The sequence below is a fragment of the Poecilia latipinna genome, unplaced genomic scaffold (assembly GCF_001443285.1).
Source record: "Poecilia latipinna isolate Pla-1442-1.1 unplaced genomic scaffold, P_latipinna-1.0 Scaffold1577, whole genome shotgun sequence".
NCBI classification, from domain to species: Eukaryota; Metazoa; Chordata; class Actinopteri; order Cyprinodontiformes; family Poeciliidae; genus Poecilia; species Poecilia latipinna.
The window spans coordinates 99,626-112,577 of NW_015114193.1; the positions used below are offsets into that span (position 1 = coordinate 99,626).

The 12,952-nt window shown below is 36.3% G+C and overlaps 1 protein-coding gene across 1 annotated transcript in view; it reads right to left on the minus strand.

The window, feature by feature from the left end:
* Positions 1-273: 273 nt before the first annotated feature.
* The window catches only part of LOC106963755 (leucine-rich repeat and immunoglobulin-like domain-containing nogo receptor-interacting protein 1-B), a 26,636-nt gene continuing 13,957 nt past the window's right edge, over positions 274-12,952 (minus strand). The window contains exon 2 of the mRNA XM_015058829.1: positions 274-3,589. Coding sequence (XP_014914315.1) covers positions 1,730-3,589 — 1,860 coding nt within the window. The 3' untranslated portion in view covers positions 274-1,729. The remainder of the gene's footprint in view (positions 3,590-12,952) is intronic.

Consider the following 12,952-nt stretch of genomic DNA (forward strand, 5'->3'; position numbering starts at 1 on the left):
TTTATCATGACATTATGGAAAATAATGAACTTTATCACAATATTCTAATTTTATGATCAGCACCTGTATATATATAAATCTCTTCAGAAATTTGGAATGAATCTAAATTTACAAGCTCAGTCACATGTACCAACATAGAAATACCAGAAAATGCTATCAAGGTATTGTGAAATATTTTCTTACTGAAACCTTATTATAAAGGAAATTACCTGTGTGAAATATACTTGCAGCATCATCATCTTCTTTCCCATTTAGCATAAAATAAATAGCCTGTTGTGTAAAATGTCCTTTATTTTAATAGAATTTCAATTTACCCACCCCTTTTAAACATGTATTTAGAAGTTAATGAACACATTATCTTCAGAGCAGACCTTGACTGTGAAATAAATTGGACAACATAAAATTCTGAGAACTGGAACTCCATTTTACATAGAAATGTTGAGTATTGCTTAGCAGAAAATTGGAAAATTGGTTCTTAAGGCAACAAATAAATAATGTCACTAACTTGTAAATATGTAGTGACGTTGTGCCTTCTGGATTCTAGGACAGTGATTAACCTTACTAAACAGTCAAATAGGTTGTAAAGTATTTTAGAGATTTTTGCTCAGAATATTTTCAAGGGCGACGTTATGTTCTAAAATCAATAACACTCTCTTTCAGTTAAGTACATCAAAAACATGTTTACTGTATATTTAATCTGCTCTTTGGATTGCAGTTTGCTCAAAACCCACAGCTATCAAAAGCATTACTATTATGCAATAGCGTAATGTACACAGAGGAATAAAGTACAGAAAAAAATATGTATATCACAACATTTAAATACATTTAATGACAATCTTCCTTTGCTGGCAGAAACGGGCTTTTCTATGCAGTTTGGTAACATGCACACTTTCAAATTTAACCTTAGCCAAATTACCCCCTCTTCAACATTTTCGATAAATGATTTAAGGATTTAACAAAAAAAGAACAAAAAAAAAACATCAGAAAGGCCAGTGTTAAATACATATTTTGTCTGTAATTAGCAAATAAAATCAAAGTTTTAATTTTATATTTAGCCACAAAAACCATAACTATTTTGTTGATTCATGACTTTTTTAAACAATTATCTTAGAAATTATTGGGTCAATTTCTGAAAAGTAAATGTATGTTTTGTTAAATATAATAAACTCAAAAGAAAGTACTTGTGTCATACTTATCTCTTGACTGAAAATGAAAAAAAAAATAACTAAATGAGGGGAAAGGAAAATTATTTTTATCTCCGTATTTCAGGCAAGAAAACATCTGCTTGTGACAGGTTCATGTGCTTTTAACAACTATCAAAGGTAAAAAAAAAAATAGCCAACAGAAAAAATCCATTATCCACATAATTTTTGTTTTTCACAAAAGAAAGACTACTTAAAATAATTATCAACTGCTTATCTGTATTAGCCTGCTTGTCATATACTGTAACTGTGCTTTTTTCATATATAACCCTTATTTGGTTCCACACAGAAATCATGTAATCGAGTGCATGTTAGCATACTGTACAGTACATACATGTACAGAAATCTGAACAATTGTTCAACATTTATTTTTAAAGATTCAGTCCCTGAAGTAAAAAATGTCAAAGGTATACTGTCTAGATGCATTTGCTGCTGTGCTATCGCTCACAAACTGATTACATATTTTTGACAAGAACAGTATGCATCCTGGCTGCAGTTTGTAAGCTTACATGACCTCCTTTAAGAGTTCACATGATTTTCATGTTGAATTGTACAGGTGCCTCAGTTGGACTGGCCTCCTCTGTTTCCTCTTTTCGTGGCACATATTCAACTTCAATAGTTGACTTTGTGCTGTCTTTTCCTCTACTCCAGAGGAATAAAATTACAAGACAAAAGAGGACCACTCCAAGAAATGAGATGAATCCCATTGTGGTTGCGACAATAAGTGTCTTTACATCAAATGGAAATGGAACTGTTGTTCTGGTCACATTAGCACCTTCATCACTTGGCTGGTTAGAAATAAAAGCAAATGACTTATTTGGCTGATGTGGCCAATTCGGGGAGTAGCTGTGTACAAAAAGGTGAGCAGCTTTGGTGTCATTGCCAGCAGCATTACTGGCAATGCACAAGTAGGTGCCATTGTCCTGAATTTGGGCGTAGCGTACCTCCAGTGTACCCTCGCTGGATACTGAGAGCCTTGACCCTATAGTCTTTGTAGTAATGTACTCCTTCTTGGGGGATAGCCACATTATCACTGGAGCTGGATCACCCTCTGCCATGCACGTGAAGTGAACAGTAGTTCCTTCATCAACATGGCTTTCCACAACCTTATAATCCACAATCTTTGATTTCTGACAGATGAAGTAGTCTGGAGGCAGTACGTCTGGGAAATCTTTGAACTCTTTTCCTTGCACAATCTTAGGTGAAGCACAAATGGGCTGTTGTTTGTTGAAGTTAAGCCTCCACCTCCTGCGGAAGACCCATAGCAGGCGGCAGTCGCAAGCCAAAGGGTTTTCATACAAAGCCAGGGTCTCCAGGTTTCCCACTGAGTGAAAAACAGACTCCTCAAGGGTGCTCAAGCTATTTCTTGACACGTTAAGAATACGGAGGTGGTTGAGTCCACGGAATGAGTAAGGCTCAATGGCCACCAATTGTCCACCAGCCAAATGAAATGCCTGGAGTTTTTGAAGACTGAAAAGCTGGTTACCTTCAACAGTATGAATTGGATTGAAAGATAGATTTAAAAATCGAAGATATCTGAGATGATTGATGGCTTCATAGGGGATGGTAGACAGATTGCAATTTGTGACAGACAGTGATGTGAGGTTAAGTCCATACAAGCTTTGTGAAGCCATAGTATTCAAGGCAGGCATATGAGAAATCTCCAGTATTCTTAGTCGATACAGCCTTTTAAAGGAGAAGTCTCTTATATCAGTGGCGTTCAGATAGCGTAATCGAAGGGATAGCAAGTTATGTACATGACTAAGGGCATCAGTTGGAACTGAGCCCAGTTTATACCCTTCAATGTTGAGGCTTTCAAGATTGCTCAGACCATGAAATGATCGAGGCGATATAAAGACTAGGTCATTGTCCCCAACTTCCAAAGCCCTCAGGTTGTACAGCTCTTGGAACATGTAGTCGAGCAAAATAACAATTTTATTCTCACTTATATCCAACTGTGTGAGATTGGTCAGGCCCGTGAACACTCCAAGCTGAATGAGCTTTAGCTCATTGTTGCGCAAGCCTAGCGTTCGAAGGTTCATTAGGTTACTGAAAGCCCCCGGCTCAATGGATGAAATAGTGTTTTCGTTCAGTTGCAGCTCCTCTAGCTGAGGGTAATTAATGAACTCCTCAGGCCCTAGAGTCTTCAGACGGTTTTTGCTGAGGTCTAGCAGTCTAGTTTCAGTGGGGATGCCCTCAGGAAGAGCTGCCAGCCTTCTTCGATGACAGACGACTGAACGCTCCTGACCATTGCAGTCACATTTTGAAGGGCAGCCAGTGGTGGAGCCTGAAAGGACGGTGCCCAGCATCAGGATCAGGATGGGCTGCCAGCATGCCACCAAGTAGCTGTGCCCTCCTGCCTCTCCAGACACCATCCTACTGCTTACCTGGGGAGACAGAGAAATACAGAATATTGATATGCTTTGAACCTTAAGAAAAAAATCATTTTACTAAATAGATTTTTATGACTAGGGAGATGTGCATATTATTAGAGAAAATGCTAAGACTGGACTCTGTTGCATTGGAGTTCTTTATAAAGTATTGTTCTGCAAGGTCTACAGGGTTTTATGCCATCATATTTTTCTATTGATGCAAATGTTATTTTGAAGTTTAGGGAAGATTTTCTATGGTTAAAAAAACACCATTCCATAAGATCATATTTTATGATTTAGGAATTTTTAGGTAGGTTGAGACTCTAAAATGCATAAGATATTAATTACAACCCAAATTTACTTCTTGCACTTGAATACCTTTTTATAAGTAAAACAGAAAATGTGTATTTTTTTTTTTTTTTTTTTTTTTTTTTTTTACATCAACATGACTTCAAATGTTCAATGACTTTCCCTTCCCCTGGATTTAATTTAGTTAGGGTGAAGTTCCTCACAAGTAATAGAATCAGACAATCAATGCAAGGGCTTGGCCATACTGTGCAACTATCCTGCTATACTGCAGACTTCTGAGTATGCTGAAAACAATTACCATCAATCCCACTGACACGTTGTGTCTGCTTGTGGACAAGCAGACACAAGCAGCCCATTATCACATAGTACAGTTTCATATGATGAGATACAAAATTGTAAATATTCTGATGTTGCATTATTAAAATAATATCACAGATTTGGTTACTGTTGTTTCCATTTATTAAACAATTTTGATGCAGTGTTATGTATCTAAATAACACTGCATTTAGAGCTTTTATACATAATGATGGAATAAAAGCTTAAGTTTTGTTTGGTATAAGGTATAGAAAATTAGATATTCAAAAGGAGAAGCTGAAATATAGAAAATATACATGGTGACTAAAGAGCTATGTTTCAGGAATTTTTCAGTGCATTTTTCTATAATTGGTGGAGGAAAATTAAGGCTCTCAAAGACCATAGATTTCAGATGGAAACAAGGAAACTAATAAAGTGCAATGAATGCAACAATGGGGCCTGTACAGAACTGGAACTCATCATATAAACAGCTGTTAGAATAAGACTATGAGAATTAACAAGGAGATTATTAAAACAAGAAAATCGTATCTTTTTCAGGTTAAATTATTTTAGATTAACAGACTGTAACATTGATGACCAGAGTAAATCCTTCTTGAAGTAGGATAATTGAACAAGGGATAATTTCTCATGTCTTTGTTGCTCTTGTATTTATCTTTTTTTTTAATGTTTTTCACTTGTTTCTAAAAAACAGGACAAATACTAAGACTAGAAATGGCATTATCCCATCCAGGTGGAGGAGCTTTTGTTTTGAATGCCAACCTGTGCTGAGGACTTAGTTTGGTTACTGAGTTTGGTTCTGTTTTTGTTCTGTAGATTTTAGTTGTGTGTTTTTTTTTTCATTTGTTTTTATGTTGAACAAAGCAAGAATGCCAGCTTTTATAACAAAACAAATGCATAAAATTAGGCAAGTGAGGTTTATCTTTTCAAACTAAAACTGAAAATCTGGGATTCATGCTCACATAAATATTCCTTTGCAAGACTCCTCACAGATGAATTTATATTAGACCATGCTCATAGTTTCTCATCTAAATTTTGCCCTGCTCTTCCTTATGGCATTGGATCAACTCATTGAGGTTCACAGACATTCAAACCGGCACAGCTTTCTCAAGGTCCCCTCAGTATTTCAAACCCTAATAAGTCTGGACTTTCACTGTTCCTCTCCAACATCTTTTTGTTTTCCTTTTTTTAGCCTTTCTCTGTTGTTGATTTGCTGGTGTGTTTGGGATCCTTGTCCTGTTTCTTTTTGACCCATTTTCAGCCATGCTTTAGCTCTGAGGCAGATGGGTTTACAATTGATCCAGCAAAACTTTAGCATAATGTGATACATTCATGTTTTGTGAATGACTGCATGGTTTAAGTGTTGTAAAAAAACAGCCCAAATCATCACCCCATCATGCTTGACATCAGCTGTTTTTGTTTTCTCCAAATATGGCACTTTGTTGTAGGGTCAGCCACATCCAGCTTAATTTAGCTGACATTTAACATGATCATTGAGGTTTATGGAGTCTGAAATGGAACAGTTTGGGTATTTTTCTCATTTCTCCCCCTAGTGTCAGTAGGTAAGACAGTTTTCCCAGATGCTAAGACTTCTTTGATTTCCAGTTAAAAAGAATTAGACACCCACTTTCAAAGAGTCGATCACACATGCTGATGACCTATAATAGATACCATTTCTTTGACGGCTCCTGGCTACTACTTTCACTTTTAAATCCTATGGGGAAAACAAAAGTGTGTTTTTACAGGCAGTTTTCCCATTTTGGTGTAATCTTTGCTTTAAATGATGGTGTAGAATCATTTGTGTCTTTTGTTTTTACACTTATTAGATATAACTTGACATAAACCCTGTTTCAATGACTTCTAACCACTTAGCACATTGGAACTCTCCAATTATTCACGTTTTTATTTTTAAATTTAAGTTGATTTACATGTTTTTAATCAAGAAGACTTCTTGCTGCTCCTAGCAACAGTTTTCTGTGTGTTGGCTAGGCCTAAAAAATGTTTGAAACAGTCTTTGTTAGAGAAAATATTTACCTCAGTCTACCTTGTCACCTATTTTCCCCTTCTCTGACTCACCCCATTCATTTTTAACTGCATTATTTTTGTGAACATTTGAATGGACAGGCCTTTTCTACACTGGCCCTTTGTGACTATTGTGTTATGTCAGGGGACCTCTCACCCTGTCTCTCCAAAGACCCGTCTCTGCCTACGTCTGTCTCTTGATGCCCCAACAGGCTGCACAGTTTCATGCAGGTGAAACTAAGAGTAAGATGTGCACTTCATGGGTCAATGAATGTCTCAAGCATTATACAGACAAATGAGCTTTATGCATCAGTGGATTTGTCCCTTTCAGCTGTTTTAGTTATTAAATATCTTTGCTGTGTGGCATAATATTGAAAAACGTATTAGAATATTTACATTGGGAATTAAGTGGCAGGTTTATTGGACCTTTTACGCTGGAAGAAGGAAATGGTTTATGAATAATAACTGCAAACTAATCATGATGCTACTTAATTCTTTGTCATTTATCAACAGATTTTGTCTTGTCCCATTAATGTCTTTAGGGCTCTATGGTACAGTCTAAGCCTAGAGTCTATATCTATAATCATAAATTCAATCATGTTGTCTTTTGATTTTTGGTGTGTACAGCATTGCTGCACGCGATGGGTCCCCCTGCATGTTTTAAGTTTGAAAAATTATGCATTCTGATAATGGTACATACAAAAGTATGCAATATTTTATGACTTATGATCAGTACGTCACATATACTGAAGCAATGCTACTCTTGAGTACAGTTTCTGGCTATTTTACTCTCCTCGAGTTCCTACACTGAATGACATAAAAGTATGTTATAACCAAAAAGGCATCAGACACAGAAACACACAATTTGTGTAAAGGTGAGACTTCTGGTGTGTTTATCACTTCACTAAGCTTTGTCATTCTGTTATTTTCTAGGCTGCTGTGCCATTTGGAGGTCAACTGAACATACAGGAAATGGTGTTGCCACAGGTTGTACTATGCACTGTTCTAACAAGCTTAATTTACCTACTGTAAGTATTGGTTTCAAAAGCTTTATGTTGGGGAAAATTGAAATTAGGAAATGTGTGTTTCTTCTTTTCAAATTTGATATTGTTATTTTATCAGTAAAAGTATTGGAATATGCATGCAATGTTACATTTTTTTTGAAATTACAATTTTTCAACTTAATTAAATCAGAACAAACAGTGGTACTCAAGAACTGGGTACTGAAGTAGCATTTTTACCAAATACTTTTTTAGTTTTACTTGAACATATTTTTTATTATAACTTTTTACTTCTACTTGAGTAAAAATACTGAAGAGAGTCACTTTTTGGCTACTCTACCCATTTTCGTCAGCCCTAATTTATCATTTTCTCTCAGTCTGAGTTTAAGCTGCTGTGAAATGTGTGTAGAAAATGTACATTTATTTTTCTCTGTAACACCATCTATAGCTAGTAAAGTTTAGGCATAGAAGAAGAACAGCTATGCTTACTCTCTGCCCCATCTCATCTTAAAGCCCATTCATCTTTACTGTCACCTGACAAGCTACAGCTCAGTATGAATACTAATGCTTCAGTATCTGCTGGAATTTGTATAAAAAGGCTAACACAATGAAGGCTCAGTGACTTGGCTTCTATTTGCAAGAATATTGTAATACTTACTGAATCTCCAAATTCTTATTCAAATTTCAAACTGTGGTTTTATCCATTACAATTATAATGTAATACAAAAAATAACATACATCTGACTAGTTAAGATTAAAGGTTTGAACACAAAATATGGGAAAAGGTTTAGTTAATTTGATACCCAGTGCTTTTTTGTGGGCAAGACACATTCTGTAAGGCCTCCAACAACACAACTACTGCAGATCAGTGCTTTGCTGAAGGGTAAAGAGCAGGTTCCCATAACAAAACGATAAAGAATGCAACACTCTCAAATGTTTACTCCATATACTGTTGAGCTGTATGAGACCTACCTAATTCTCTCTAACCCTCACATTTGTGCTAAAATGTGAACTGCTCTAAATTACGAAAATATTAGATGCAGTATTTAGATTAGTATGTTTGATTCATATGAATATGTGTAGATTAATATTTTGAGATGCTAAGACTTTGATCTTAGCATTTCAATTTCTAGTGAGTAAACTAAAACATGTTTTATAGTTTTAATAATCTAGTCAACCAGTGGATTTTCACTCAAGGATGCCAAAAATGCATAACCATCTCAAATAAAATATTTGCATGTGTCTCCATATACTGTGTCACAGCATGAGGACCACAATGTTGATTAAGACCAAATTCCATTTGTTTTTATATTTCCAATTATAATATTTACAGTCATATGAAAAAGTTTGGGCACCCCTATTAATCTTATTTATTTTTATCTCTAAATATTTGGATGTTTGCAACAGCTATTTCAGTTTGATACTACCAATAACTTATGGACACAGTAATATTTCAGTATTGAAATGAGGTTTATTGGACTAAAAAAATGTGCGGTACGCATTAACACAAAATTTAACAGGTGCAAAAGTATGGGCACTTCAACAGAAAAGTGACATTAATATTTAGTAGATCCTCCTTTTGCAAAAATAACAGCCTCTAGTCCAGGGGTGGCCAAGTCCAGTCCTCGAGAGCCACCATCCTGCAAGTTTTAGAAGTATCCTTACTCCAACAGACCGGGATCAGCTCTACAGAGGCCTGATAACGAGCCAGTCATTTGATTCAGGTGTGTTGAAGCAGGGATGCATCTGAAACTTGCAGGATGGTGGCTCTCGAGGACTGGACTTGGCCACCCCTGCTAGTCACTTCCTGTAGCTTTTAATGAGTTCCTGGATCCTGGATGAAGGTATTTTTGACCATTCCTCTTTACAAAACAATTCCAGTTCAGTTAAGTTTGATGGTCGCCGAGCATGGACAGCCCGCTTCAAATCATCCCACAGATGTTCAATGATATTCAGGTCTGGGGACAGGGATGGCCATTCCAAAACATTGTAATTGTTCCTCTGCATGAATGCCTGAGTAGATTTGGAGCGGTGTTTTGGATCATTGTCTTGCTGAAATATCCATCCCTGGCGTAACTTCAACTTTGTAACTGATTCTTGAACATTATTCTCAAGAATCTGTTGATGTTGAGTGGAATCCATGCGACCCTCAACTTTAACAAGATTCCTAGTCCCGGCACTGGCCACACAGCCCCAAAGTATGATGGAACCTCCACCAACTGACAGATTAAATCTCTGAGACAACTTTTTGTATCCTTCCCCTAAACAACTATGTTGAACAATCTTTGTTTTGAGATCATTTGAGAGCTGTCTTGAAGTGCCCATGTTGCCACTCTTCAGAGGAAATTCAAGTAGGAGAACAACTTGCATTTGGCCACATTAAATACCTTTTCTCATGATTGGCTACACCTGGCTATGAAGTTCAAAGCTTAATGAGGTTACCAAATCAATTTTGTGCTTCGGTACGTCAGTGAAAAGTAGTTAGGAGTATTCACATCAATAAAATTAGGGTACCCAAATTTTTGCACCTGTCAAAGCTTGTTTTGATGCAATTGCATATTTTCTGTTGGTACAATAAACTTAATTTCAATACTGAAATATTACTGTGTCCATCAGTTATTAGATTTATCAAACTTAAATAGCTGTTGCAGACACCCAAATATTTAGAGATAAAAATGATTAAGATTAATAGGGGTGCCCAAACTTTTTCATATGACTGTAATTTGAACAGGGGAGAGATCGACTAGAAGGTGAAATTTGTGAAAGAGTACTATTAATTTTAGGCTATTTTGACGATTGCCAATTTTTGAAAAAGCATTGTAAACACAAAAAATACAGTTGGATTGAATAGAGTCACTGAAAGTTTAGGACTTTAATAAATTACATGGCAAAAAGAAGTAGCCTTTGCTGTTACCAAAGTCTTATTCTAAAATATTGAACACTTCATGCAATGTGGCCAAGCATAGTGACGGATGAATGATGTTGTCTAAATTATATAAAATTTACTGTCCCTTTACCTGGGTATACTATCTATACAGGTAATTATATATATAAAAAAACTTATATAATCTGCTCTGTTTCGTACTGACTAGAGAGTGTACAGTGTGTTGAAAATCTGTGAATCTATACGGCATTGTTGTAGGCATTGTTGTAGGCAGCAATTCCTGAGCTGGGAATTGCTGCCTACAACTTTTAGTTGAAGAGTCGGTGAAAGCTGTCGGGATTGGACAAGGCATGCACACCAAATGCAAATTCACAGAAATACCAGCAAGGCTTTCTTTCATAATCTTTTTTTAGAAATAAAACTTGTCAGAGTTGCACTTCATTTTTAAACTTGAAACCCTGGTATTTGCATGCTTCTGCATATTCTCTGGTTTAAAATGAACACAGTCAGTCAGATCCCTGATGGAACACCAGATACAAGATCCTTCTTGTACCCTTGTACACTGCATGCATCTGTGACATCCAGATCTGTTTTTTGGTTCAATAATGAATGGCAGTAATGCTCACAGCAAGCACATTCAGTCCTAATTATTTATCTCACTACACATAATAGACCAGACAAAAAATAAAAAGAAATAGGTTTAATTATTTGTGTTCTTTCTGTGGTATAGAGCCGGTTTTACTTTACTTCTTCATAGAATTTTAAAATTTGTGCCTCAAAAGAAAAAAAAAAAACTATCATAAGAATAGTAGTCAGAGAATCAGGAACCCAACATACAAACATTCAACAAAGAAATAAGGATTGTAGGAACCACCCCAGGTTAAAACAAAATATGTGTCTATCACATTCCTTGTTCATGTGGGTGATTTTTATATTTCTATCATGTTCAAAATAAAAAAAAAATCATATTGATAAAAATACAAAATCCATGCAAAATTATACCTTCCAGTTTCCATAATTGTAAATTTTGCGGGGCTGACTTAAAAACCACCTAAGCATTCAAGAATGAGCCAGCCTGAGTCCTCCGTCCCACTACTATAGCCTCTGTCTCATATTTTGTGTGAAGCTGTTATTAAAATTAAATGAGGATACGGCAGAGCAGCAGGACTATGACCTTCTGAATACATTTGTAGAACTCATATTTGAGTATCCTGTGACAGGTCTGTCTTCGACTGTCACCTCTCCATCCAGCAGACATTGCATAAACACTCATAGTCTGGGAGGATTTATCACAATCTTGCTCCTTCATTTCCTTTGAAGTTGCCCATTATGGAGCTTCATATGTATCCAAGACAGATCTTGTTACGGAAAATGTTTTAATAGCAACATCCCAGATGTTTTCTGGCTGGTTCACCCATTTCTTATTTCTGGGCCATCACAAATGAACTGTTATGTGCAGAAGTGCCCTGATTATGAATGTAAATAAAATGGCCTATAATTAGAACTAAATATAAAAATGCAGCCACACTGACCAAATGGATTCTTCTCAGTGTTTTCTATTTCATATTTTATTTTCCCCAAAGTGTTGCTGCTCAAACTCCAGCAATTTATGATGTGTCGATCAGTGGTGGGAAGTAACGAAGTACAACTACTTCGTTACTGTACTTAAGTACAATTTTCGTGTATCTGTACTTTACTTAAGTAGATTTAATAATGGATACTTTCTACTTTTACTCCACTACATTTTACAGTAAGTATCTGTACTTTCTACTTCACTACATTTCTACAAAACTGTCGCGTTACTCGTTACATCCAAGTCGCGTTGCTCTTTTTGTCGGTTAAAATGTGAAGTTCAGGGTCTTAAGGTGGCGCCGTAAAATCCAAGCAATAACGTGACTTAGTGTTACGTTACTCGCAGGCGGAGCTCCAGACATGCGCAGTGGTTTCCTCTGAGCGGGAGGAGATGTCTGTCTGATCGTCAGTAATATAATAGCGCTGCATAAATCATAGATATGGCGACATGTAAAATAAGCAGCGCTTCGCTTTCACAGACGGTGGGGACTTCGTCCAACTTTTAGCGTCACTTGGAAGGAAAGCTTAAAGAAAGGTAAGCTATGTGGACGTGATGCTAGCAAAGCTAGCTGTACTGACTGAGACACACATGTTGCATCTGCGATGATTAAAAGTTGTCACTCATGCGCTGAATTATTGTACGGAGGTGTTGACTGATGTGTCGCAAATAGGGGACAACACTGTGACCAAAGTTTGCATTGATATGACATTCAGGAACGATCCGATTCTTCTGGACGGATCTTTACTGATTAAATTTATTTCAGCTGTAAGTATTTAATATCTAGGTGTTTTATGGGAATGTGGATCTTTCAGATCAATTTGAGAAGCAATTTTGATAGGTAAAACTTAATTTTTTTGTGTCACGTAGTACGGGGTGCTGGTCTTGGTCTTGACTTGGTCTTGGGTAGGTGGTCTTGACTACAACTCTGCTATGTAACTCCTTGGTTGCATGTCCTCCCTCACCCACCTTCTTTCCATCCCCTTTCTGTTGGATTTCTTTCAAAATAAAAGCCACTAGTGGCAAAAAAATAAAGTGAAGTTCATGCTATGTTAGGACAGGAGACAAGATGTTTCCATCCCTGAAATTATGATGCATAGAATCACATATCTAAGTCTAAACTATGTTACAGAGTAAACATAATAAAAACATGCTTTATCTGTGGCATTGTTCATTAAGATGGAACATTTCTGATGTATTAAAATTAAATACGATCGGTTCACTTAATGATATTGTATTAGCGATTCAGCAAGTACTTTTACTTTTAATACTTAAGTATT